The sequence below is a fragment of the Staurois parvus genome, unplaced genomic scaffold (genome assembly GCF_062004578.1).
Source record: "Staurois parvus isolate SC_StPar_1 unplaced genomic scaffold, SC_StPar_1.0 ptg000941l, whole genome shotgun sequence".
Classification (NCBI taxonomy): Eukaryota; Metazoa; Chordata; class Amphibia; order Anura; family Ranidae; genus Staurois; species Staurois parvus.
In genome coordinates, this window is record NW_028318737.1 from 1,132,662 (window position 1) to 1,159,038 (window position 26,377).

General features: G+C 46.1%; 3 protein-coding genes across 3 annotated transcripts in view; 2 read left to right on the top strand and 1 right to left on the bottom strand.

Moving 5' to 3' along the window:
* LOC149441851 (uncharacterized) overlaps positions 1-26,377 on the bottom strand; it is a 409,050-nt gene that overhangs the window by 266,197 nt on the left and 116,476 nt on the right. The gene's annotated exons all lie outside the window — the stretch shown is intronic.
* Positions 1-26,377, top strand: part of LOC149441855 (uncharacterized) — a 269,391-nt gene that overhangs the window by 184,498 nt on the left and 58,516 nt on the right. The window contains exon 11 of the mRNA XM_089656824.1: positions 9,855-10,542. Coding sequence (XP_089512950.1) covers positions 9,855-10,542 — 688 coding nt within the window. The remainder of the gene's footprint in view (positions 1-9,854; positions 10,543-26,377) is intronic.
* LOC149441860 (uncharacterized) lies at positions 7,326-8,138 on the top strand. Its single transcript, XM_089656825.1, has 4 exons — positions 7,326-7,384; positions 7,476-7,565; positions 7,682-7,779; positions 7,869-8,138. The coding sequence occupies exons 2-4, from the start codon at positions 7,532-7,534 to the stop codon at positions 8,136-8,138; spliced, it is 402 nt and encodes a 133-aa protein (XP_089512951.1). The 5' UTR covers positions 7,326-7,384; positions 7,476-7,531.

A 26,377-nucleotide genomic window follows, 5' to 3' on the forward strand; every position in this document is an offset into this window, starting at 1 on the left:
CTATCCTGAGCCATCCTGACTCATCTATGTCCTATATCCTGGAGGTGGATGCGTCTGAAAACGCAGTGGGGGCGATTTTGTCGCAGAGGAAGGGCATTAAAGAGCTCATGCACCCGGTGGCCTTTTTCTCTAGAAAACTGACTTCCGCAGAAAGGAATTACGATATTGGGGACCGGGAGCTTCTAGCAATCAAGGTGGCACTAGAGGAATGGAGGTATTTATTAGAAGGGGCAGTACACCCAATATTGATATTCACAGATCACAAAAACCTGGAATATTTGAGGACAGCAAAGCGCTTGAGACCACGTCAGGCTAGGTGGGCACTTTTTTTTTCACGATTTGCTTTTCACATTACCTATAGACCAGGATCAAAGAATACTAAGCCCGACGCGCTTTCCCGTATGTTCGGGGACCCTGAAGAGACGCCCCGACCTGACACAATCTTGTCCTCAGGGAACTTTTTGATCCTACAATCTGAGCTCAGCTCCAAACTGCAGACCGCATCCATAGGCATGCCAGGCACACCCGGTATTTCCTTAGTGAATCGGGAGGGGCTTCTTTGGAAAGAAGGCCAGATTGTAGTTCCCGAGGAGACCCGTACTTTGGTACTTGGATACTGCCACGACCACCCGTTAGCGGGACATTTTGGAATACGCAAGACCCTGGAACTATTGCAACGCACCTTTTGGTGGCCCACTATGGCCAGGGATTGCGAGAAATATGTTAAGACTTGCACCGTGTGTCAGAGGAATAAAACTACCAGAAACAAGGCCTGGGGCCTATTACGCCCACTACCAATACCTGACAGACCTTGGAGCATGATCTCCATTGACTTTATTGTAGAGCTTCCACCCTCCCAGGAACACACAGCAATCTTTGTGATTGTAGACCGGTTATCCAAGATGGCTCATTTTGTACCCTTAAAGGACACACCGACAGCCCATGAGATCGCACAGGTTTTTATCAGGGAGGTGGTGAGACTCCACGGAATCCCCAAGGATATTGTGTCAGATAGGGGGGTTCAGTTTACGTCTAGATTTTGGAAAGCTCTATGTGAGACGCTTGGAATTAAACTGTCATTGTCCTCTGCATATCACCCACAAACAAATGGCCAGACAGAACGAACAAATCAGACACTTGAGCAGTACCTCAGATGCTACACTACCTTCCTCCAAGACGACTGGTTGACCCTCCTGCCGCTAGCGGAGTTCGCCTATAATAACGCGAGTCATTCTGCTACAGGCCAGGCTCCTTTTTTCACAAATTATGGGTTCCACCCCACTTTTTTACCGGATTTGATTCCGGAAGTCACGGTCCCGGCTATGCAGGACATCCTGGACTTTTTATCCTCTAATAGCAAATTGCTCCAAGAGGCGATGGCAAAGGCCCAGGAGAGCAATAAGAGGGCTTTTGATAAAAAAAGAAGAGGGGAGTTGAGTTTGCGGCCGGAGGACCAGGTTTGGTTGTCCACCACAAATTTAAAGATGTCCTGCCCATCGAAGAAATTAGCTCCCAAATTCCTGGGCCCATTTCGGGTCAAACGCAGGATCAATGAGGTAGCATACGAGCTCACACTGCCTGAATCTATGAAGATTCATCCGGTCTTCCACGTATCTCTACTGAAACCAGCAACTCCAGACCCTTTCCCGGATCGAAGGTCTAAACCACCGGAGGCAGTAAACGTGGATGGGGAGGAGGAATTTGAAGTTGAGGCTATCCTGGATTGTAGGAAAAGGGGAGGCCAGACTCAGTTTCTGGTGAAATGGAAAGGGTATGGGGCGGAAGAAAATTCGTGGGAGCCAGCCCAAAATGTGCACGCCCCAAGACTTGTGCAGAAATTTTTTCGGAACCAGGCAGTAGGAAGGGGTCGGTTGGGCATCCGGAGGCTGCCCGTAGGAGGGGGGCAATGTCAGGGATCCCGGCCGCTCAGCGTCACGCACATGCGCAGATCGCCGACTCTTCCTGGCCGGCGAATACAGAGATCGCGGCCGCGCATGCGTAGTAGCAATAGCGGCCGCACCAATGGAAACTCAGGGCGCCCTATTTAAATCTGCCCTGTGGATTTCCAAAGTGCCGCAAGGTCTTGTTCCTGTTCCTGTGTTCCTGCTAGTACGTTTCCTTGTTGCCAAACTCTGCCTGTTCTGATTACGCTGACCCTCTCCTGCTCTGACCCTGGCTCGTTCCTGACCATCCCTCTGCCTGACCCTCTGTACCACGCTGCCCGCTACCTGCTGAACCTGGCTTGTGACCCCGACCATTCTCCGCTTGCTCCCCCTGTACCACGCTGCCCGCACGATACCGATCCGGCTAGTCTGACCTCGCTCACTCCTAACAGTCGTCCATCCATCCCGCTCGGATCGGGATCTGTCATCCCATCCATCCCGCTCGGATCGGGGTCTGTCATCCCCTTCCCAGCAGACTCATCCCGGGCACATACGCTCAGCGGGACCCCTCTGCCACCACCGGGGGTGCCCAGGGACGCGACCTGGTTCCAGTCTTGCACCAAGTCCATCCCCACCATCAGGGGCTCTGGTGAAAAGGCAGACTGGGACTTAGACTCCGCGTCCTGGGAAACCCCGTGCCGTGGACCACTAGAGATCCCGTTGGGCGGAGCCTGACAGCAGGAAAATTAATTCAGGCAACAGGCAGAAACGTGGCAGGGAAATAGCAAACAGAGGACAAAGAGATATATCTTCACCGTACTTCACTAATAATGTAGTGCCGTATGGTAGATAGGGAAGCACTCTTCTATACAGAGACCAGGCTTTGAGGGACACTGGGGACAGTAGTATCGGGTGTCAGATCGAATTCTATGTTTGGAGCATACCCGACATCTCTTTTGAGGATTGCGGTCTGTTTCGGTAGGGGGGACGATATTGGGGAAATGTCTTTCATGCAATCGGCTCACTGCATCAGACTGAATTTGTTCAGGTACGGGTCTTCCTTGATAGATGAGGGATGTGATAATCTCTTCCTGATATTGTAAGAAGGTGACAGGACTTTGTGTGGACTTCTGGAAAACGATGTAGGAATTGTACAGGGCCATATGGAAAGGTAGAAGGATACTTTTTTATACCAGTAGATTGATCTTCTGTTGGGTATGTAGGGCTGTAACATTTGATCATTTAAATCCACTCCCCCTATGAACAGGTTGTATTCGTGTATGCATTGGGGTTTTCAGATGGGACCGCGACTTCCTTGAATTTCCAATGAGCTGCTGTTATGGATAGATGAAAGGACATACACATCCCGTTTGTCTCTCCACTTAAGGGCCAGGATCTCTTTATTTCTCAAGCTAGCTGACTCCCCCGTTTAGCTTGGTGGCAACCAATTGTTGTGGAAAGCCCTTTAGATTGGGTCGAACTGTGCCACAGGCTACAGTGTCCTTGAGATAAAGGTGGCGGAAAAGGGGCAGGCTTGTGTAGAAATTGTCCACGTAAAGGTGGTACCCCTGATTGAAGAGGGGGTATACCAGGTCCCAGACAACTTTTCCGCTACTCCCCATATAGGCTGGGCATTCAGGGGGCTCTAGCTGACTGTCCTTTCCCTCGTAGATACAGAACTTGTACACATACCCTGTGGCCCTTTCGCAGAGTTTGTTCATCTTCACCCCGTATCTGGCCCGTTTACTTGGAATGTACTGTTTTATGATCAGCCTCCCAGTGAAATGGATTAGGGATCCATCGACACAGATGTTTTTTTCAGGACAATATATTTCTGAAAATTTTTGGTTGAAATAATTGATTAGTGGACGAATTTTATAAAGTTTGTCGTACTCGGGGTGATCTGTGGGGGAGGCACAGGGAATTAACATTGAAATGTAGAAAGTGCAGAATTGCGGGTCCTGGACATAGTGGCAGAAAAGAGCGGCATGTGTTGAATGGGATTTGTCGACCAATAAGCATGCAGTTCATTTTTTTTGTTAGTCCCATATTAAATGTAAGGCCAAGAAACACTTTCAATTCTTCAACTGTGAGGCATTTCCACTCAAATGTTCGAGCATAACAGGAGTTGGGATTTTGGGTGATGAATTGCTGGGTGAACATATTGCATTGGTGCACAACTGAATTCAAAAAATCTTCAGTGAAAAATAAATGGAAATAATCAATGGCTGTAAAATTTTGGGTTTTTGCCTGAATGCCTGGTTGGGCTATGAATGGGGGAATTATAGGTGCTCCTGATCCTGAAGGTAGCCACACAGGGTTTAAAAGAGCATCTGGGACAGCAGTATGGGCCCTAATCCCTGGTGGCTGACGTGACACCCGAGTACTAGAACTTGCACTTACAGTGCTGGTAGTAGCCATGTCAGAGGAACGTATTGAGCTGCTGGGGGTTGCTTGCTGCTCCTTGGAGTTCCTCATTCTTTTTGTTGGAACATCTTCTTCTGAGTCAGAGAGTGAACCGCTGCTGTGTACTGGTTCATATACAGAATCTGAGTCTGACAGTGAGAGCTCTCCGTCACTCTCATCTGTCATACTCAGAATTTGAAATGCCTCCTCGCTTCTATATGATCTTTTGGCCATATGTTTGACACGGATCAGGAGCCACTGGTATGGCAGTGATCAGGATGATGGTGTTGCAGTGAGGGACAGATATCTGGCTGCAGATGGTTCACACTAGTCACTGTTGGGCAACAATCAGAGATACAGTGAGCTGGCAGGCAATGTTTTGTGAGTGTGTGTAAACTGTGTGCCAAGGGTGAAATCTACTCACAGTTAGCTGTACTGGATCTCTCTCCTCACAGACGATGGCAGTGAACAGGATCCACTGGTGTGGCGGAGATCAGGGACACTGTAAGGTGATCAGGGACACTGTAAGGTGATCAGGGACACTGTAAGGTGATCAGGGACACTGATTGGGCCACTGTATGGTGATCAGGGACACTGCTGGACCACTTGTGTGGCGATCAGGGCCACTGCTGGGCCACTGCGGTGATCAAGGACACTGCTGGGCCACTTGTGTGGCAATCAGGGATACTGCTGGGCCACTGCGGTGATTAGGGACACTGCTGGGCCACTTGTGTGGCGATCAGGGACACTGCGGCAATCAGGGACACTGTAGCGATCAGGGACACTGCTGGACCACTTGTGCGGCGATCATGGACACTGCTGGGCCACTGCGATGATCAGGACACTGCTGGGCCACTTGTGTGGCGATCAGAAACACTGCTGGGCAACTGCGGTGATCAGGGACACTGCGGTGATCAAGGACACTGCTGGACCACTTGTCCGGCGATCAGGGACACTGCTGGCCACTTGTGTGGTGATCAGGGACACTGCTGGGCCACTTGTGTGGTGATCAGGGCCACTGCTGGACCACTTGTGCGGCAATCAGGGACACTGCGGTGATCAGGGACACTGCTGGGACACTGCGGCGATCAGGGACACTGCTGAACCATTTCTGCGGCAATCAGGGACACTGCTGGGCCACTGCGATGATCAGGACACTGCTGGGCCACTTGTGTGGTGGTCAGGGACACTGCTGGGCCACTGCAGCAATCAGGAACACTGCTGGGACACTAGGTGGCGATCAGGGACACTGACAATCAGGGACACTGCTGGGCCACTTGTTGGGCGATCAGGGCCACTTGTGGGCAATCAGGACCACTTGTGGGCAATCAAAGCCACTTGTGGGCAATCAGGGCCACTTGTGGGCGATCAGGGACATTTGTGGGTGGACAGGGACACGTGGGGCAATCAGGGCCACTTGTGGGTGATCAGGGACATTTGTGGGTGATCAGTGACACGTGGGGCAATCAGGGACACTTGTGGGCGATCAGGGCCACTTATGGGGGCGATCAGGGCCACTTATGGGCAATCAAAGCCACTTGTTGGGGTGATCAGGGACACGTGGGGCAATCAGGGCCACTTGTTGGGGTGATCAGGGACACTTGTGGGTGATCAGGGCCACTTGTGGGCGATCAGGGCCACTTTAGGGGTGATCAGGTGTCACTGAGGTGGAGGGCAGTTAGCTACTACCTATTCTTCGCTCCTTCTCCTCTCACAGACAACTCCGTGTGAGGAGGAGGCGGAAGTCGCACCATGCGGCTTTTGTTTACACTTAAGATGTGTCCTTATTGGACACAGCTGATCACATGGTATGGGACCGATTTCATTGGTCCCATACCATGTCACGTAATCCACCGTGTCCGTTGGACTCGGCGATCATCGGGCTCGCAGGTGCGCACTCTAGGAGCCGTGCACGAGCCTCAGATACAAGGTGCCGTTTAGAAATGGCAACCCGCTCCTGGAGGTGTCCCATCCTGCCGTTTATAAACAGCGGCCGGATGGGAAGTGGTTAATACTTGGAATAAATTTCCAGTAGAGGTAGTGAGCCAGTGACAAATCACAGAGATCATCACAATAGTACACAATGAATGGCTATGAATGAAAGCCATTCATTGTATACAACTGTCGTGTGATCACTGTGGAAGTCCATGTGTGGACATTTCTACCTATGATAAATGACAGGCTAAACCCACCTGGAGACTTTCTCCACACCTGGAGTGTGCTGAGTTCTTGGAGAACGTCTACACAGTGTTTCCAGATTGGCTTTATCACCCCAACGAGCTCGCTCCAGTTCATGGATGTCATCATTATGTTTGGAGGATCTCACCAGTCAGGAGCCTTTCCTGTCATCCTACATGTTCCCTTCTGAGGATTGTTCTATCCTTCCAAACAAATGTATGAAATCATGGATGAGTCCTCCTTCTATGTGATCTAGAAGATCTTCAATCACAATGTCTTTATGGATGAAGTGGATGGCCCAGTTTATATATTATTTATTGCTTTACAGCTTTATTCCCTCCAGGATTCATTCTTTATTTATAGAACCATTCAAGGAAGTGTTCTTACTTTGAGAGATCTCCACCACCATTCCTCTGTGACCATTACATCCTTGTCATTTATGTCTAACATCCTCATTATGAGTGGATTGATATTTATTTTTATACTTTAGGATGTATTTTTGCATTTTGTTTACCCAAAAAGATCTGTTTTGGAGGTCTCTGTTTTATTATGTATACCTTTGTTTGTATCTTGTGTTCTGTGTCTTTAAGACTTTTCTATCTGTAATAAAATATATTATATAAACAGTTGGTTGCATAAGAGTTAGGTTTATTGTTTCTTACTGTTTTTTAGTTATTTTGGCACTTCCCTGGTATCCCTGTAAGGTAGATATAATGCTGGAATGGTTATTAGGGGACGTTTCTCGGGGCTGCAGTTTTTCTGAAATCCACAAGATGGTGATCTCATTTCTCACCAAACAGGACTTCTCTATGGAATACAGACAGGAAGTGATGTCAGGAACAGAGAGGAAGTTCCAGGTGAGAGGTGAGTTGGGGGGAATCAGATCGGAGACGTTGGTGGAAGTGGCAGCAGAGGAGGTAATAAGATGTTATGTTCTATTTACAGCCAGTAACCCCCCGTCATGTCCGTCCTCTTCCTCCATAGTCACTGTGACGTTTTTATCTCCAGCAGATGATGATACGCTTCAATATTTAGACGGACACAAGGATCTCTACAAGGACGTCATGATGGACAATCAGCCACCCCTCACATCACCGGGTAAGAGGAGACTTTATTGTAAAGGAGAGAGCAGTACGGAGGATCCACCTAGATCCCCCATCATCTGATAAACACATAGAAACAATGGATTCAGTCAGTGTGTGTGTTTCCTACAGATGGATCCAGTCATGGGAACCCACCAGAGACATGTCCCCGTCCTCTGTATTCCCGGGATTCCACACAGGAAGGTCACACCATCCCTCACCATCATCAGGTAGATGAGGAACAATCACTGATAGTATCATTAGGATCTGTACATTATCTGCATTGTTACCATCGATGTCATTTTTATTATATATTCAGAGTGGAATCCTCGATGATTATAATATTGATGTTAAAGAAGAGTATAAAGAGGAGGATGAGGAGTATGGAGTGATGGAGGAGTTTTCAGAAGGACACAAGGATATGATGGAGCCACCTAATACCAGGAACCCACCAGAGAGATGTCCCCGTCCTCTGTATTCCCGGGATTCCACACAGGATGATCCCACCATCCCTCACTATTACAAGGTTGGTGGGATGGAGAATCTAGAATATGGATTCATAGAGACAATGTGTGGATTTCTTATGTGATGTCACAATAATAAATCTTACATTTTACAGATGATATTTTCTCTCATTTCCTTGATTTAGAGTGGAGATCCAATCGATATAGAATTTGAGGTGAAAGCAGAAGAAGAAGAGGCGTATGTGAGGGATGATCAGCAGTCTATGGAGGAGGATGGAATAACGGGGACATTTATAGAGGAGGACACTCCTACAGAGATCAGCACAGGTGGGTCATGAACACTAAATCCATTCCTCCACCCATACTGCTCACTGATTGGTCCAGAGTAGGGCAGGGACTGGGTGATATCAGCCTGTAATCCCCTGGTCACTTTCCTGAGCTGTGTTCCCCGTCCTGTATTCCTGGATTTCTCTTGGATAATCTTCCTTCTCTGTGCTGCAGACACAATTTATGTATCTAGACTGGATTTATGGAAATTGTGTGGTTCAGCCGGCACAAAAATGTTCATTTCACCATAGATGTTACTAGACCTAGGCACCTGGGGTGTGTGCTTTTGATCTTCTGCCCCATGATGGGTCTAGTAAGATTTCTGAGAGAAATTCTCCCAGGGTTCCTTGCTCTGTGGTCTGCTGGCTGTGCCGGGTGGAGGGATATGTCTGTAGTGTCTCAGACCCAAGTCACTGAGTGCAGTCTCAGGAGATGGGAGGCAGCGGTGTGGGATCTCTGCAACTTGTTTACAGTAAACATTTAATATTCCACTGATTACTGAATACCAATATTATGAGTCCTGACCCCTGCACTATATACTCTGTTGTACATTACATACTCCTGACCCCTGCACTATATACTCTATGTTGTACATTACATACTCCTGACCCCTGCACTATATACTCTATGTTGTACATTACACAATTCTGATAATGTATATAGTCCTAACATTTGTATCCTATATAATAAGTTGTACACTACATAGTCCTTACTTCTTTTACACCCATATCCTCCCAGCTGGACATTTTATATCGGATGATGTGATTGGAGCACAGACTTTACATGGTGATAATAATGTGATAACATCCTCCTACTTTGGACCCTTAAACAGAAAGTGATAATGAGGGAGGAGTCAATACCTCAATGATGGTGGTCTTCAGGATCAGTCCAGTCTTCATCTTGGTTGTTCTCCCCCCATCCTCACTCTCTGACCTCTGGTGGGGCTCAGCCCCGCTGTTCTTCATGACTAAGTCATGGACTAAATAAGGAAGTGCAGTACTTCTTGTGTTGGGAAGATGGCGATGAGTGATAGAGGGGGTGGGGACCCTCGTCCTATAATCCCCTCATCACTGTCCCTCCTATAAAAGACAGTTCTGGTTGTTTCCTCACTCTCTGACTAAGGTCCATGAATAAAGAAATGACCTGGTAGGAGATCAGAGGAGCCATTTCCTAGTTCCCTTGAGGGTGGAATTGTAAGCCCCTCAAAGACCAAGCTGCCTGATGTGGGTGGAGCCCTGGTTTGGGGGAACCAATCAGCTCCTGTCTAGTAATCCTCTTTGTCTTTGTATTTTAGTCCATGGCCGGGAGATGAGGAAAACCTCCGAGGATTGTCTCACTTTGTCTCCAGACTGGAAAGTAGAAGATGAGGACATCACACAGTATAGTCCAGGAGAAAACCCGGCTCCCTCCAATGTCCATCCGGCACCACGCAGTGTAGATGGACCATCGGATTCCTCGTATCCTGAGGAACCTCAGACTGTGAGGGACCAGGCCAGCCTTCCAACAGGGAAGAGATTCTACTGTACTGAGTGTGGGAAATGTTTCAGTTATAAATCCCAGCTTAATGTGCATAAAAGATCTCACAGGTGGGAGAAGCCATATTCTTGTCCTGAGTGCTGGAAATGTTTTAGAAGGAAGTCCGATCTTTCCAGACATCAGAGAACTCACACAGGGGAGAAGCCGTATTCCTGTCCTGAGTGTGGGAAATGTTTTACAAGGAAGTCCGATCTTTACAAACATCGGATATCTCACACAGGGGAGAAGCCGTATTCCTGTCCTGAGTGCGGGAAATGTTTTTCACTGAAGTCCCAACTTTACAGACATCAGAGATCTCACACGGGGGAGAAGCCATATTCCTGTTCTGAGTGTGGGAAATGTTTTTTAATGAAGTCCGAACTTTACAGACATCAGAGATCTCACACGGGGGAGAAGCCGTATTCCTGTCCTGAGTGCGGGAAATTTTTTACAAGGAAGTCCGTTCTTTCCAGACATCAGAGATCTCACATGAGGGAGAAGACATATTCCTGTCCTGAGTGCAGGAAATGTTTTTCGCAGAAGTCCCATCTTTACAGACATCAGAGATCTCACACGGGGGAGAAGCCATATTCCTGTCCTGTGTGCGGGAAATGTTTTTCACAGAAGTCCCATCTTTCCACACATCAGAGATCTCACATGGGGAAGAATCCACCTTCCTGTCCTGAGTGAGGGAAATGTTCCTCACTGAAGTCCTGTCTTCCTGTACATCAGGGGTCCCACACAACCCTGGAGGTGTATTAGTGCCTTGAGTGCAGGAAATGTCTTCTAGATGAATGTTGCTGGACATCCCAGCTCTCATGTCTCTCTGTCTTCAGTCCATCCTTCTCCCATCCCCCAACAGGAGGGAAGGAGAACTCCGCCCCAAACTAGGGGGGAACTTCCCTCTCATTATTTCCCTTGGCTTTTGTGTGGGTTTGGGTGGTTGGAGGAGTGCGGCACGAGAGGGAACACAGCTTGTTGTTCTATGTCTACATATGGGGTCTGGGTAGAGGGGATCCACCGGAAAATATTTCTACTCTTTGATTTTGTGCAAATCGTTTCAGTTTGAAGGGCGATATTATGTGTGGTTTGTATAAAGGATTGGCCTAATAGTTACCACCCCACTTAGAGAATAGATGAACTAATATAACCAGCATTCATTCAGCCATGTCACAATGTGGGATCTTTTCATACAGTGATTTCCTATGATCATTGGCTCCATCTAGTGGCCATAATGTGGTATTGAACTGTTTTTCCTGATTGAGGCATTTTGGAAATAATACCTCATTATGGCCACTAGAGGGAGCTGATTATTATAGGAAGTCACTGAGTTTAATACTGGAGATCACACCCCCCAACATATTATTATTGTACTATGTGAGGGGCGGTGTCATACAAATACCGGAGATCACACCCCCCCAACATATTATTAATGTGCTATGTGAGGGGCGGTGTCATACAAATACCGGAGATCACACCTCCCCCAACATATTATTAGTGTACTATGTGAGGGGCGGTGTCATACAAATACCGGAGATCACCCCCCCAACATATTATTAGTGTACTATGTGAGGGGCGGTGTCATACAAATACCGGAGATCACACCCCCCCAACATATTATTAGTGTACTATGTGAGGGGCGGTGTCATACAAATACCGGAGATCACACCCCCCCAACATATTATTAGTGTACTATGTGAGGGGCGGTGTCATACAAATACCGGAGATCACCCCCCAACATATTACTAGTGTACTATGTGAGGGGCGGTGTCATACAAATACCGGAGATCACACCCCCAACATATTATTAGTGTACTATGTGAGGGGCGGTGTCATACAAATACCGGAGATCACACCTCCAACATATTATTAGTGTACTATGTGAGGGGCGGTGTCATACAAATACCGGAGATCACACCCCCCCAACATATTATTAGTGTGCTATGTGAGGGGCGGTGTCATACAAATACCGGAGATCACACCCCCAACATATTATTAGTGTACTATGTGAGGGGCGGTGTCATACAAATACCGGAGATCACACCCCCCAACATATTATTAGTGTGCTATGTGAGGGGCGGTGTCATACAAATACCGGAGATCACACCCCCCAACATATTATTAGTGTACTATGTGAGGGGCGGTGTCATACAAATACCGGAGATCACACCCCCCAACATATTATTAGTGTACTATGTGAGGGGCGGTGTCATACAAATACCGGAGATCACACCTCCAACATATTATTAGTGTACTATGTGAGGGGCGGTGTCATACAAATACCGGAGATCACACCCCCCCAACATATTATTAATGTGCTATGTGAGGGGCGGTGTCATACAAATACCGGAGATCACACCTCCCCCAACATATTATTAGTGTACTATGTGAGGGGCGGTGTCATACAAATACCGGAGATCACCCCCCCAACATATTATTAGTGTACTATGTGAGGGGCGGTGTCATACAAATACCGGAGATCACACCTCCAACATATTATTAGTGTGCTATGTGAGGGGCGGTGTCATACAAATACCGGAGATCACACCCCCCAACATATTATTAGTGTACTATGTGAGGGGCGGTGTCATACAAATACCGGAGATCACACCCCCCAACATATTATTAGTGTACTATGTGAGGGGCGGTGTCATACAAATACCGGAGATCACACCCCTCAACATATTATTAGTGTGCTATGTGAGGGGCGGTGTCATACAAATACCGGAGATCACACCTCCAACATATTATTAGTGTACTATGTGAGGGGCGGTGTCATACAAATACCGGAGATCACACCCCCCCAACATATTATTAGTGTGCTATGTGAGGGGCGGTGTCATACAAATACCGGAGATCACACCCCCCAACATATTATTAGTGTGCTATGTGAGGGGCGGTGTCATACAAATACCGGAGATCACACCCCCAACATATTATTAGTGTACTATGTGAGGGGCGGTGTCATACAAATACCGGAGATCACACCCCCCAACATATTATTAGTGTGCTATGTGAGGGGCGGTGTCATACAAATACCGGAGATCACACCCCCCAACATATTATTAGTGTACTATGTGAGGGGCGGTGTCATACAAATACCGGAGATCACACCCCCCAACATATTATTAGTGTACTATGTGAGGGGCGGTGTCATACAAATACCGGAGATCACACCCCCAACATATTATTAGTGTGCTATGTGAGGGGCGGTGTCATGCAAATACCAGAGATCACACCCCCCAACATATTATTAGTGTACTATGTGAGGGGCGGTGTCATACAAATACCGGAGATCACACCCCCCAACATATTATTAGTGTGCTATGTGAGGGGCGGTGTCATACAAATACCGGAGATCACACCCCCCAACATATTATTAGTGTACTATGTGAGGGGCGGTGTCATACAAATACCGGAGATCACACCCCCCAACATATTATTAGTGTACTATGTGAGGGGCGGTGTCATACAAATACCGGAGATCACACCCCCAACATATTATTAGTGTGCTATGTGAGGGGCGGTGTCATGCAAATACCGGAGATCACACCCCCCAACATATTATTAGTGTGCTATGTGAGGGGCGGTGTCATACAAATACCGGAGATCACACCCCAACATATTATTAGTGTACTATGTGAGGGGCGGTGTCATACAAATACCGGAGATCACCCCCCCAACATATTATTAGTGTACTATGTGAGGGGCGGTGTCATACAAATACCGGAGATCACACCCCAACATATTATTAGTGTACTATGTGAGGGGCGGTGTCATACAAATACCGGAGATCACCCCCCCAACATATTATTAGTGTACTATGTGAGGGGCGGTGTCATACAAATACCGGAGATCACACCCCCCAACATATTATTAGTGTGCTATGTGAGGGGCGGTGTCATACAAATACCGGAGATCACACCCCAACATATTATTAGTGTACTATGTGAGGGGCGGTGTCATACAAATACCGGAGATCACCCCCCCAACATATTATTAGTGTACTATGTGAGGGGCGGTGTCATACAAATACCGGAGATCACACCCCCCAACATATTATTAGTGTGCTATGTGAGGGGCGGTGTCATACAAATACCGGAGATCACACCCCCAACATATTATTAGTGTGCTATGTGAGGGGCGGTGTCATACAAATACCGGAGATCACATCCCCCAACATATTATTAGTGTGCTATGTGAGGGGCGGTGTCATACAAATACCGGAGATCACACCCCCCCAACATATTATTAGTGTACTATGTGAGGGGCGGTGTCATACAAATACCGGAGATCACACCCCCCCAACATATTATTAGTGTGCTATGTGAGGGGCGGTGTCATACAAATACCGGAGATCACACCCCCCAACATATTATTAGTGTGCTATGTGAGGGGGGTGTCATACAAATACCGGAGATCACACCCCCCCAACATATTATTAGTGTACTATGTGAGGGGCGGTGTCATACAAATACCGGAGATCACACCCCCAACATATTATTAGTGTACTATGTGAGGGGTGGTGTCATACAAATACCGGAGATCACACCTCCCCCAACATATTATTAGTGTACTATGTGAGGGGCGGTGTCATACAAATACCGGAGATCACACCCCCCAACATATTATTAGTGTACTATGTGAGGGGCGGTGTCATACAAATACCGGAGATCACACCCCCCAACATATTATTAGTGTGCTATGTGAGGGGTGGTGTCATACAAATACCGGAGATCACACCCCAACATATTATTAGTGTACTATGTGAGGGGTGGTGTCATACAAATACCGGAGATCACCCCCCCAACATATTATTAGTGTACTATGTGAGGGGCGGTGTCATACAAATACCGGAGATCACACCCCAACATATTATTAGTGTGCTATGTGAGGGGCGGTGTCATACAAATACCGGAGATCACCCCCCCAACATATTATTAGTGTACTATGTGAGGGGCGGTGTCATACAAATACCGGAGATCACACCCCCCAACATATTATTAGTGTACTATTAGTGTACTAGTATTACTATAAGGTGTCTGCTAGCAGTGTCCACGTCTGAAAAGTAGAGCGGAATGGGGGGGTGTCTGCTAGCGATGTCCACGTGTGAGTAGAGCAGAGGTGGGGGAGGGTAGAGGTGTCTGCTAGCGGTGTCCACGCGTGAGAAGTAGAGCGGAAGTGGGGGAGGGTAGAGGTGTCTGCTAGCCATGTCTACGTGTGAGTAGAGTGGAAGTGGGGGAAGGTAAAGGTGTCTGCCAGTGGTTGGTGTTCAGTGTAGTGTCTCCCTACATTGGTGATCAGTGTAGTTCCTCCTTACATTGGTGGTCAGTATAGTGTCTCCTTACATTGGTGATCAGTGTAGTTCCTCCTTACATTGGTGGTCAGTGTGGTGTCTCCTTACATTGGTGGTCAGTGTAGTTCCTCCTTACATTGGTGGTCAGTATAGTGTCTCCTTACATTGGTGGTCATTGTTGTTCCTCCTTACATTGGTGGTCAGTGTAGTGTCTCCTTACATTGGTGGTCAGTGTGGTGTCTCCTTACATTGGTGGTCAGTGTAGTGTCTCCTTACATTGGTGATCAGTGTAGTGTCTCCTTACAATGGTGATCAGTGTAGTGTCTCCTTACATTGGTGATCAGTGTAGTGTCTCCTTACATTGGTGATCAGTGTAGTTCCTCCTTACATTGGTGGTCAGTGTAGTGTCTCCTTACATTGGTGATCAGTGTTGTTCCTCCTTACATTGGTGGTCAGTGTAGTGTCTCCTTACATTGGTGGTCAGTGTAGTGTCTCCTTACATTGGTGGTCAGTGTAGTGTCTCCTTACATTGGTGATCAGTGTAGCATCTCCTTACATTGGTGATCAGTGTAGTTCCTCCTTACATTGGTGGTCAGTGTAGTTCCTCCTTACATTGGTGGTCAGTATAGTGTCTCCTTATATTGGTGGTCATTGTGGTTCCTCCCTACATTGGTGGTCAGTGTAGTTCCTCCTTACATTGGTGGTCAGTATAGTGTCTCCTTATATTGGTGGTCATTGTGGTTCCTCCCTACATTGGTGTGTTTTGGTGGTTTTCCCCACCGCACTTATTTCCTTGTTTCTATCTAAGGTTATGAATGTAATAAGTGATCACAACCTTTTGCCTCTACATGAATGGAGCCAATCCTTATGTGGCTAGTACCAGTAATGTTAATACAAAGGAAAACAACTGTATAAAAAGTAAAGATCTGATTTATTTCCACAACAAAGAAGCTGACTACTAATCAATTATGACCAAATAATAGTAGCCGGTATAAATACTAAGTAGTAATATTACAATGCAAATACAGAATGTTACCAATACAAAGAGATGGAAGTTATAGAAAAGAAACAGAGCAATGCTGGTACATTACACAGACATCCTGATGTTCTGAGGTCTGGGCTCCGGAAGAGACAAAGAGAATGTTGGGGGTTTTGCTAAGGGGTTATATACACTCTGCAAAGGACCACCCCTAGACTCACCCACCCAAGTAAATTTACACCTTTTCACATATCTTAACCTCCCATGGGTGGGCTCAGAACACTGCTCAGTTTAACAGGAATTCCCAGCTGCCTTCCATCTGCCTCACCTCAATTGAGTCTTTTTAAATGGCCTTCTTCACAGTTCAAATGTTCACAATAACCTTCATGAAGGTGAACATTATTATAGGCCAAGAAGGAGAAAATTACTATAGGCCTAAAATAGCCATCACATTTCCCCCTGAAGTTCTTTGGTGAACTTATGCCCTCCCTCAATTATTTTGTACCCACCCATGACAGCCCAGAAGGTCCAACCCCCCACCACCACTGCGGCCTACTCTTCTTTCTTGATCTGGATGGACCTCCTTATCTGTCCTAAGTAAACAAGGAAGTCCTAGTGCCTTCAAGACCTCACATTCAGACCATGAATGCCTGTGATGAGGTGTTTCTTCACCCCTCTGCCTTGGAAGGACGGAACTCCAACATCGATGGCGGGATCCTGTTATCTTTCGTCCCGTAGCTTGGGAACACTTTACGATGTTTGCAATGATTGGATCAGACCACAAAATGGCACTATTCAGCATGGTGAAAGATAGTTGAGGAAGGTCTACCTTTTGTACCCTTGTCTCAAGAGATGACGTGCTGGTTGTTGTTTCTTCAGGTGGTGGTAGGGCAGGCCTCCAGACAATCATACATGGATAAAAAAAAAAAAAGGAGAATGTTATTGGGGGGAAATCAAGCGTGGAGCAGCTGTTTGGCCTTTAAGGTTGTTAAGCATAGGGGTCTTAATGTGGTCAAGTGAAGTGGGATCCCCACAGGATGCAGAGTCTAAGCAACAGCCAGTATTTACCAGGGCCCCTGAAGGTGGGGATGGCTGATGCTGCATGCTATTGTCAGGTCTCAGTCCCTGGGTTCTCCCCACCCACTCACAGAGCCGGGGTGAAACTATATACAGATTGAGGGATGTCTGCAGGAAGCAATTATAAGCCTGTGGATCCCCGTCAGACTCTTGAAGCTGAGTCTTCACGAATGCCACAGCCTTATAATTCACAGCTCATTTATCTAAAAAGTTATATGCTAATGGAATATTAAACAAGGAAAAAGAAAGAATAAAGAGTAATAAAAGCAAAAGCATAAACAAAATGATATAAAAATAAAAAAGGTACAGATTTAATGCTCCTCCAACTACGACTCTTCACTTTAGGTTGGTAAAGAGCAATGAATCTGTATTCATACAAAAAAAATTAAAAATGAGAAAAGGTGAAAAAAAAATAATATATACTGTATATATAGTCGCTTTTGAAAAACTATTGGTGACTGCATTAAAACACAAAAACATTGCAGCAATTACTTGACAATAGATAAGTCCTCCGTCATACTAGTAATCAACAGTATATTTGCAGGTCAGGTACACAAAAAAAATGGAGTGAGAGAAAAAAATAATTGATTGAGAAACTTTTAGAATTTAGATAAACCTGACTGAATTTTATTGCTCCAATTTAGAGGCTTCTCCCTAAAACAAACCAAACCAAAAAACAATAAAAATGGGAAAAAAGAAACAAAGAACATCAAGAGTTTCCTTTTCCTTTAACTTTATGTTGTTTTAGGGTCCTCTCTTGAATGTGCAAATTCTTTTGTGTTTGTCTGGGTTGGATCAAACATTTCAGAGAGCAGTTTCTGAGCTATTGGCCTCTCTGTTTCTCAATAGGAGATTCCTTGTTGAGGTACACCTCATAAGTTTGGTGATCATTCTCCTGATGCTGATGCACATTATTAATTGCATCAGGAAGAGCAACAGGGTTACACAAATCAGGTGAGGAGGGTGGAGTAAGATGCCTAGGAAAGCTGTGGCTTTAGGACCTAAAAAAAACTCTCACCAGCATACCTTAGCATCTCTCTAATGTGTGTATTACTTGGATTAATCAACTTTGATCCCAAGATAACACCCAAATCGACCATTCCACTCCTAATACATCCTGATCTCCAGCTCCCTTGTTACGTCCTCCCATGATCATCATCAGGACTGCTCCAGAACCTGTGGAACTCCCCTCCCCAGTATGTCCAGCCAGCTCCTACCATGTTCACCACTAGGTGATCTTAGAAAACAAATTTATTTAGGGGAACCTCATCTGCCTCCACCTAAAATCTATACCTCAGCCAGCTCCATCAGACCATTCTCCCACAGCTATTACTTTTTGTTCCACCCCCTCCCTTTAGATTACAAGCCCCTTGAGCTGAGCCCTCCTATTAACGCCCTGCACAAACTGTTGGTGCTATCTAAAACCTGTGGCCCAAAGTCTAACAATCAAACTTTTACCTCTGCCCCAAATTCCAAAGGAAGTTTCTGAAGGTGTATGGGGGTGTCAGGTTTGAGACCAAGTCTTTTCTCTGTAGTAATAGGGGTATATCCCTGTGTCTGCTATATCTATGCCAAGGATAGGAGATGTATAGTAGACTCCCCGAGGTAGTGTACCCCGCTGTGTACAATGTCACCCATTGAATATAGGGCATCACTAGACATTTGATACCAACAATAATACCATTGCCCCAAGTATTCTATAACATGGTTGGGACAATTTCTCAGCATCTATTAGACGTGACTTTTCTCTGTGCCATCATTGCTGTCTCCTGTAAAGTCCCAAGCATAACAACACCCTCCTTTCTCCAGCACCCATCAGTATCAATCATCTGAGGATGTCCAGACTCATAAACTATCAAAACATGATGGACTCGGGGGTATAACACAGTAAAGTCCGATAGGATAGTACCCAAATTGCCTGCGGTATACGCACGTTGTTCAGTCCCTGCAACAGGACACACAGATGAGACAATGCAAGTCAGGCTTTGATAGCCAAGGAATTGGGCCATCCACCAATCCTGATGACTCATAGCAAACGTGGATACTACCCTACCTGTGTCTCTGCAAAGTGGAAATGATCCCACTGAGAAAGAGGCAATCATTCCTCTGAGGTCCTGGGACACCTCAGATTGTACCTGGGTACTGGACAGAACAAGCTGGATTTCCTGAACCCTTCACCACCATGTAGCAGACCTCCCAATTTGGTTCAGAGTACCTCCAGATCCATAGTGTGATATTGCTTGAGGTACACTAGGAGTCTAGGACAGGAATGGCACCTATGGGTGCTACCTGAGGAGATGAGTACCTCCAGATCCATAGTGTGATATTAGTTGAGGTACACTAGGAGTCTTGGACAGGAAGGGCACCTATGGGTGCTACCTGAGGAGAGGAGTACCTCCGGATCCATAGTGGGATATTAGTTGAGGTACACTAGGAGTCTAGGACAGGAAGGGAACCTATGGGTACTACCTGAGGAGATGAGTACCTCCAGATCCATAGTGCAATATTGGTTGAGGTACACTAGGAGTCTAGGACAGGAAGGGCACCTATGGGTATTTCCTGAGGAGATGAGTACCTCCAGATCCATAGTGCGATATTGGTTGAGGTACACTAGGAGTCTAGGACAGGAAGAGCACCTATGGGTATTTCCTGAGGAGATGAGTACCTCCAGATCCATAGTGCGATATTGGTTGAGGTACATGAGGAGTCTAGGACAGGAAGGGCACCTATGGGTGCTGGCTGAGGAGATGAGTACCTCCAGATCCATAGTGCGATATTAGTTGAGGTACACTAGGAGTCTAGGACAGGAAGGACACCTATGGGTACTACCTGAGGAGATGAGTACCTCCAGATCCATAGTGCGATATTCGTTGAGGTACACTAGGAGTCTAGAACAGGAAGGGCACCTATGGGTACTACCTGAGGAGATGAGTACCTCCAGATCCATAGTGTGATATTAGTTGAGGTACACTAGGAGTCTAGGACAGGAAGGGCACCTATGGGTGCTGGCTGAGGAGATGAGTACCTCCAGATCCATAGTGCGATATTAGTTGAGGTACACTAGGAGTCTAGGACAGGAAGGGCACCTATGGGTGCTGGCTGAGGAGACTACAGCATACCCTCATGTATCACAAGGTGAAGGGCTCTTGGAAGGGCCGAGGCACAGTGTTCAAGGATCTACTGCTATTGGGAATAATTGGCCAATAAACAAACAAGAATCCCTTGCCGCGCCAATCACTGAACAGTAGGGGGTACAATTCAAGCTGACAGGAATGCATGGAGACACACAGATACTGGGGACAAATACACAAAAAAAAATAAAAACAGCCATGCAAACAAACAGAAATCTCCAGAGACAGGTAGAGGTGCACGGTGACACTGGACAGGAAACAGGCTTGAAATACACTTGGGGACACAAAGGCAGGCTGCTAGGAACACTAAGGTGACAAGCCTATTAGGCAAGCCTGAAAAGAGATAGCCTGGCTGGGGGGTGGGGGTGTAGCTAATTGAATTAACAGCAGGAGGTTAACCAGTCCACAACACAAGTCTTGTGGGACAACAAGGATCAGCCAAACCTTACAAGGTAAAGCCATGACACTACATCTACCATCCTACCTACTGATCCTTAGGAATATCTTCACAACACAAATACAATAGATGTAGTAACACTTTTCAGCCTTATAGCCGTCCTAATCAGATTTCCATCTGAAAACTGGCTTTACCTAGTCGCCAATCAGTGGAGCAAAGAAACTCGTTCATACCAGAGCTCCATACATGTCAGATTAGGACATACAAGTGTACAATCCAAACACACACGTTCCTGCATTACAAATGGCGGTGTGTATAAGTGGGTGCTGCAGCGACCGTCTGCTGGAACTGAACAGAATCAGCGAGGGAGAATGTCACCAGAACACCGAGGATCACCAATATGGGGCCAAAAGTTTTACTGAACAATCACATAGTTACAACAAGGCAATTAGATTGGAACATACAACACCCGCCTAGACCTGAACAGTAACACACAACCTGACCGACAAACTCACACAAACACCATCTAGCTAATAGGGGTGAAACTCATAAACATGGACACGTGAAAACAGACAATACGGGAAAAAGACAATTATTGGAATGACCTTTCTTGTCATTGGAGGTTATGATCGCCTTCTGTTCGGAAAGCCCTGAAAGCCAATGACAGAACCTGGGAGGTGAAACACCAACAATATTTAGTAATAAAACATTACATTTTTCACCTACAAAATAAGCAACCAATGGTTAGGGCTTCACAACACCAACACAACTTACAGTGAGGATTAAAAAAAAAAATGTTCTTAGATGTTTTCAGAGTGCACTTTTTCTATTACAAAAATTGTTGATGTCAACTAATTATTACCACGTGGATTTAGTTTATGGTATACCAATAATATCCCAAAATAAAATTCCAGACTCACACTCTTACAATTTGTTATCTTAAAGACAAACTTTAGACACCACAGATACCAGCATGTCTTCTCCAATAACCTGGATGTTTTCTTTTTACTTCCATAAAATCCATTTTGGAAGTTTGAGACTCCTTTAATGATTTCTCCTGTTTCAATTGCTTATTCTCAGCCTGTATAGATGCATTCTCTCCTTTCATCTGCTGGAATGGGACCCGTGATCTCTGCCTGTATAGATGCATTCTCTCCCTTCATCTGCTGGAATGGGACCCGTGATCTCTGCCTGTATAGATGCATTCTCTACCTTCATCTGCTGGAATGGGACCCGTGATCTCGGCCTGTATAGATGCATTCTCTACCTTCATCTGCTGGAATGGGACCCGTGATCTCTGCCTGTATAGATGCATTCTCTCCCTTCATCTGCTGGAATGGGACCCGTGATCTCGGCCTGTATAGATGCATTCTCTCCCTTCATCTGCTGGAATGGGACCCGTGATCTCGGCCTGTATAGATGCATTCTCTCCCTTCATCTGCTGGAATGGGACCCGTGATCTCGGCCTGTATAGATGCATTCTCTATCTTCATCTGCTGGAATGGGACCCGTGATCTCGGCTGTTCATACTGATTACACCTCCGCCATGTACCAAAGCGTGCTGAATACACTTCTACATCACGCCTTATTGTCCTGTATGGATTTTGTTTCACTACCTTTCTAGCAGAAGAGGAACGAAAAAATCCAGCAATGTGGCCAAATAATCCCCATGCAGAACATTTGATCTTTTCTAAGGTGGTCCGGCATCTATGAACTAAAGGCTTTGTGTTAGACGGAGAATATTCAGTGACTGACACCTGATTAGCAATGTTTCCTGGCTGTGTACAAGATGAAGGGGCAGCTTTACAATCGCTCCCACCATCCAGAGATTACAGATGTTGTCACATACACGAGGGGCGGAGGATTTCCCACTGAATTCACAAATACATCAGTCTTTTTATCATCTACTCTAACGGGAAAATGAGCGATCTGCTTCTGGCAGTCCACAGAATTCATTCAATTCACTTTCTGCATTCTTCAATCTTTCTACTAACTCATCCATTTCCTCCTGTAATCTCTTGGTATCTCTTGTTAGCTGTTGGTGGCTCGCATCAGAATTAGTTACAGAAATGTTTAAACTATTCAGGTCACTTTTGGGTATTTGAAGAGCTTCCTTAAGGGATTCGTTTTGCAACTTCAGATGTTCATATTGCTTAGCCATCCAACAGGCAGCAAAGATCAGTGGAGCTTACTATAACTTTTCCCGCTAGGCTTTGATTTTGTATCTTCTTCTAACTCCAGTCTGGCCTTTCCCCGACTAACGCCTCTGCTTTCCTCATTCTTTTCCTGTTCCTCACAGTCTTTGGGCCTTACCTTGTGGCTCTCCCCCTTTCATCAACTGATAACAGTCCATATCAGTGCTTGAGAATTGCACTGGCAAGGACTGGGTAACTGCATAAGGCCCCAGTCCTGAGGGTTGCTCATTGTCCCCCTGTTCATCATTGCCACAATTCTGGGGATTAGACTTTTGTGACTGTTCCTTCATACATCTACTTTCAAGTGTTGTTTGGAATGATTTCTCTTTAGATTCCATATTACAAACATTCCCTGCCTCCCTACTCATTGACTCTAACAGCCATATACTCCAAGCCTCTCCTTCATTTGGGCATGTCATCTATTTACGATGATCATACCAGAGGTGTTCCCAAGTCTTAGGTTTAAAAGTTTCCTCTTTTAGAAAACGTCATTCCAGTCCAGCGCTCCCAATCATGTATGTAGCAATATGTTATATGCTGTGTATGGCCTCTAGGGGTCTCACTACTTAGATACTGGTACAACTGTGTTATTGCCTCTCTTTGGTTGTAGTTCTAGGGCAGACACATGTATAATGGCAGCTAGGAGCACCTAATAAATGTCTCCTGTTAACTACAGTGTGTGAGCATCTGAGCAGGATCGACTAACAGAACATGGTGGCAGCTGGGCACTGGACCTCTGAATAGCAAGTCTTCTGTCTACAAATACAGATTGTGTGACACTGGAACTGTACAGAGAATCAGCAACTGTAAGTACAGAGTCCCTATCAGACTGCACTATGGAGAGTGGCCTGAAACCCCCTCAGAGACTGGATGTCACTTCTTCCAATCTCTCACAGACATGGAGACACTGGAAGGAAGAGTTTACTCTGTATGTGGACCTGACAGTGGCACCCAGAGATGAGCAGAGGGAAGTAAAGCTGTTTTATTACTTGATTGGGGAAAAAGGCAGAGAACTAGCCGAGACCCGGCTCACAGACAGCATGGCACTGACAGACATACTGCAAGCATTTGATAAGCACTGTGACCCCAAAAAGAATGAGACGGTGGAGAGATACAAGTTCTTCTCAAGGAATCAGGAGATTGGGGACAGTGTGGACAGATATGTGACAGAGCTGAGGAGACTGGCTGCAACCTGTGGATTTGGGGACATCAGGGACTCCCTTATCCGAGACAGGATAGTGTGTGGCATCAGAGACTCTCACCTCAGAGAAAGATTACTGAGGGAGGAAGAGCTGGCGCTGGAGAAATGTATACAAATCTGCAGGGCTGCAGAGCTGACTAAAGACAGGCTGAAGATGATGGAGGGCACCAGTGATGCCTCAGTACATGCAGTATCTGTGAAAGGCAGAGCAAGGTCCAGGCTCCCTGTGAGCTTAGTCCAGTGTAAATACTGTGGCAAAAGACATGAAAGAGACAAAGAGAAATGCCCAGCGTATGGGGAGTCCTGCAGGACTTGTGGCAAGATGAACCACTTTTCAGCTGTGTGCAGATTCAAAACCAGCAAACAGTACAGACAAGTCCACACAGTGACCCAGGACACAGACGAGGACAGCACAGTGACCCAGGACACAGACGAGGACAGCACAGAGGGCATCACATGGCTGCAGCTGCAGTCTGCAACAGAGAACGTCAATGTAGTCAAACAGCCAGTAGCCAATGATGCAAAGCAGCTCTTTGCCATATTTATGGTGGATGAACAGCCCATAAGATTTCAGCTGGATTGTGGAGCAAGTTGCAATGTCATTCCATTTACTCTGCTTAACAAACAGGTTCCCATTGAGCCCACTGATAAGGTACTGGTCATGTACAACAAAAGTGTTCTGAAACCCATGGGAACATGCAAGCCAAAATTAAGAAATTCACATAACAGAAAGAGCTACAGAGTGGAGTTTACTGTGTTGCAGGAGGACGATCACCTTCCTTTGCTGGTAGTTAAAGCAGTTGAGGCTATGGACTTAATAAAGGTGCAGTCCCATAACATCATGGCTCTGGAAGTTTCTGACAATACTCAAAATCCTACACAAAAGGCAGAATACATTTTGGATTTTCACCACATAAAAACAGAGTATGCTGATTTATTTGAAGGTGATGGGTGCCTGGAAGGTAAATACAAACTAGAAATTGATCACACAATACAGCCTACCAGACTGCCTACAAGAAGAGTACCTGTAGCCTTAATGCAACTGCTTAAAGAGGAACTGCAGGATTTGCACAGCAGAGGTATGATAGCACCAGTACAGGAAAGCACTGCAGGATCTGCACAGCAGAGGTATGATAGCACCAGTACAGGAAAGCACTGCAGGATTTGCACAGCAGAGGTATGATAGCACCAGTACAGGAAAGCACTGCAGGATCTGCACAGCAGAGGTATGATAGCACCAGTACAGGAAAGCACTGCAGGATCTGCACAGCAGAGGTATGATAGCACCAGTACAGGAAAGCACTGCAGGATCTGCACAGCAGAGGTATGATAGCACCAGTACAGGAAAGCACTGCAGGATCTGCACAGCAGAGGTATGATAGCACCAGTACAGGAAAGCACTGCAGGATCTGCACAGCAGAGGTATGATAGCACCGGTACAGGAAAGCACTGCAGGATTTGCACAGCAGAGGTATGATAGCACCGGTACAGGAAAGCACAGACTGGATAAGCAGTTTGGTGGTAGTGAAAAAACCATCAGGCAAGTTAAGAATATGCATTGATCCTAAGCCACTGAACAAGGCCCTTAAAAGAAATCACTATCCAATGCCAACAATAGAAGATATTCTACCAGATCTATCAAAGGCTAAAATATTTTCGGTATGTGATGTGAAAAATGGGTTCTGGCACGTGGAACTGGATAAAGAATCAAGTTTATTAACAGCATTTTCTTCCCCATTTGGACGCTATAAGTGGCTTAGAATGCCAATGGGAGTAAGCCCAGCTCCAGAAGTGTTCCAACAAAAATTGATGCAAGCTTTGGAAGGACTGTCTGGAGTAAAAATAATAGCAGACGATATACTAATAGTTGGGGAAGGTGATGATCTAGAATCCGCAACAAAGGATCACGATAAAAAGATGATACAATTCTTAGACAGATGTAGAAAAAAACAAATCAAACTGAACCTGGAAAAATTCAAACTAAAAATGACAGAAGTACCATATATTGGACATCTTCTTACCTCAAATGGTGTTAAAGTCGATCCAGAGAAGGTGAGGGCGATACAGGACATGCCGACACCTACAGATATACGTGGAATACAACGATTCCTGGGCATGGTGAATTATCTTTCCAAATTTTGCAAGCATTTATCAGACATGTGTGAGCCACTGAGACAGCTAACTCACAAAGACGTACTCTGGGAATGGACAGAAAGCCATGAAACTGCTTTTCAGTCAGTGAAAAA

What these genes read in the sequence shown, in the direction of transcription:
- LOC149441860 (XM_089656825.1), top strand. Translation starts at nt 7,532, where the DNA reads ATGATGGACAATCAGCCACCCCTCACATCACCGG. An exon ending in GCCACCCCTCACATCACCGG is followed by an intron (nt 7,566 to 7,681) that starts GTAAGAGGAGAC and finishes TGTTTCCTACAG; the next exon opens with ATGGATCCAGTCATGGGAAC. An exon ending in CCATCCCTCACCATCATCAG is followed by an intron (nt 7,780 to 7,868) that starts GTAGATGAGGAA and finishes TTATATATTCAG; the next exon opens with AGTGGAATCCTCGATGATTA.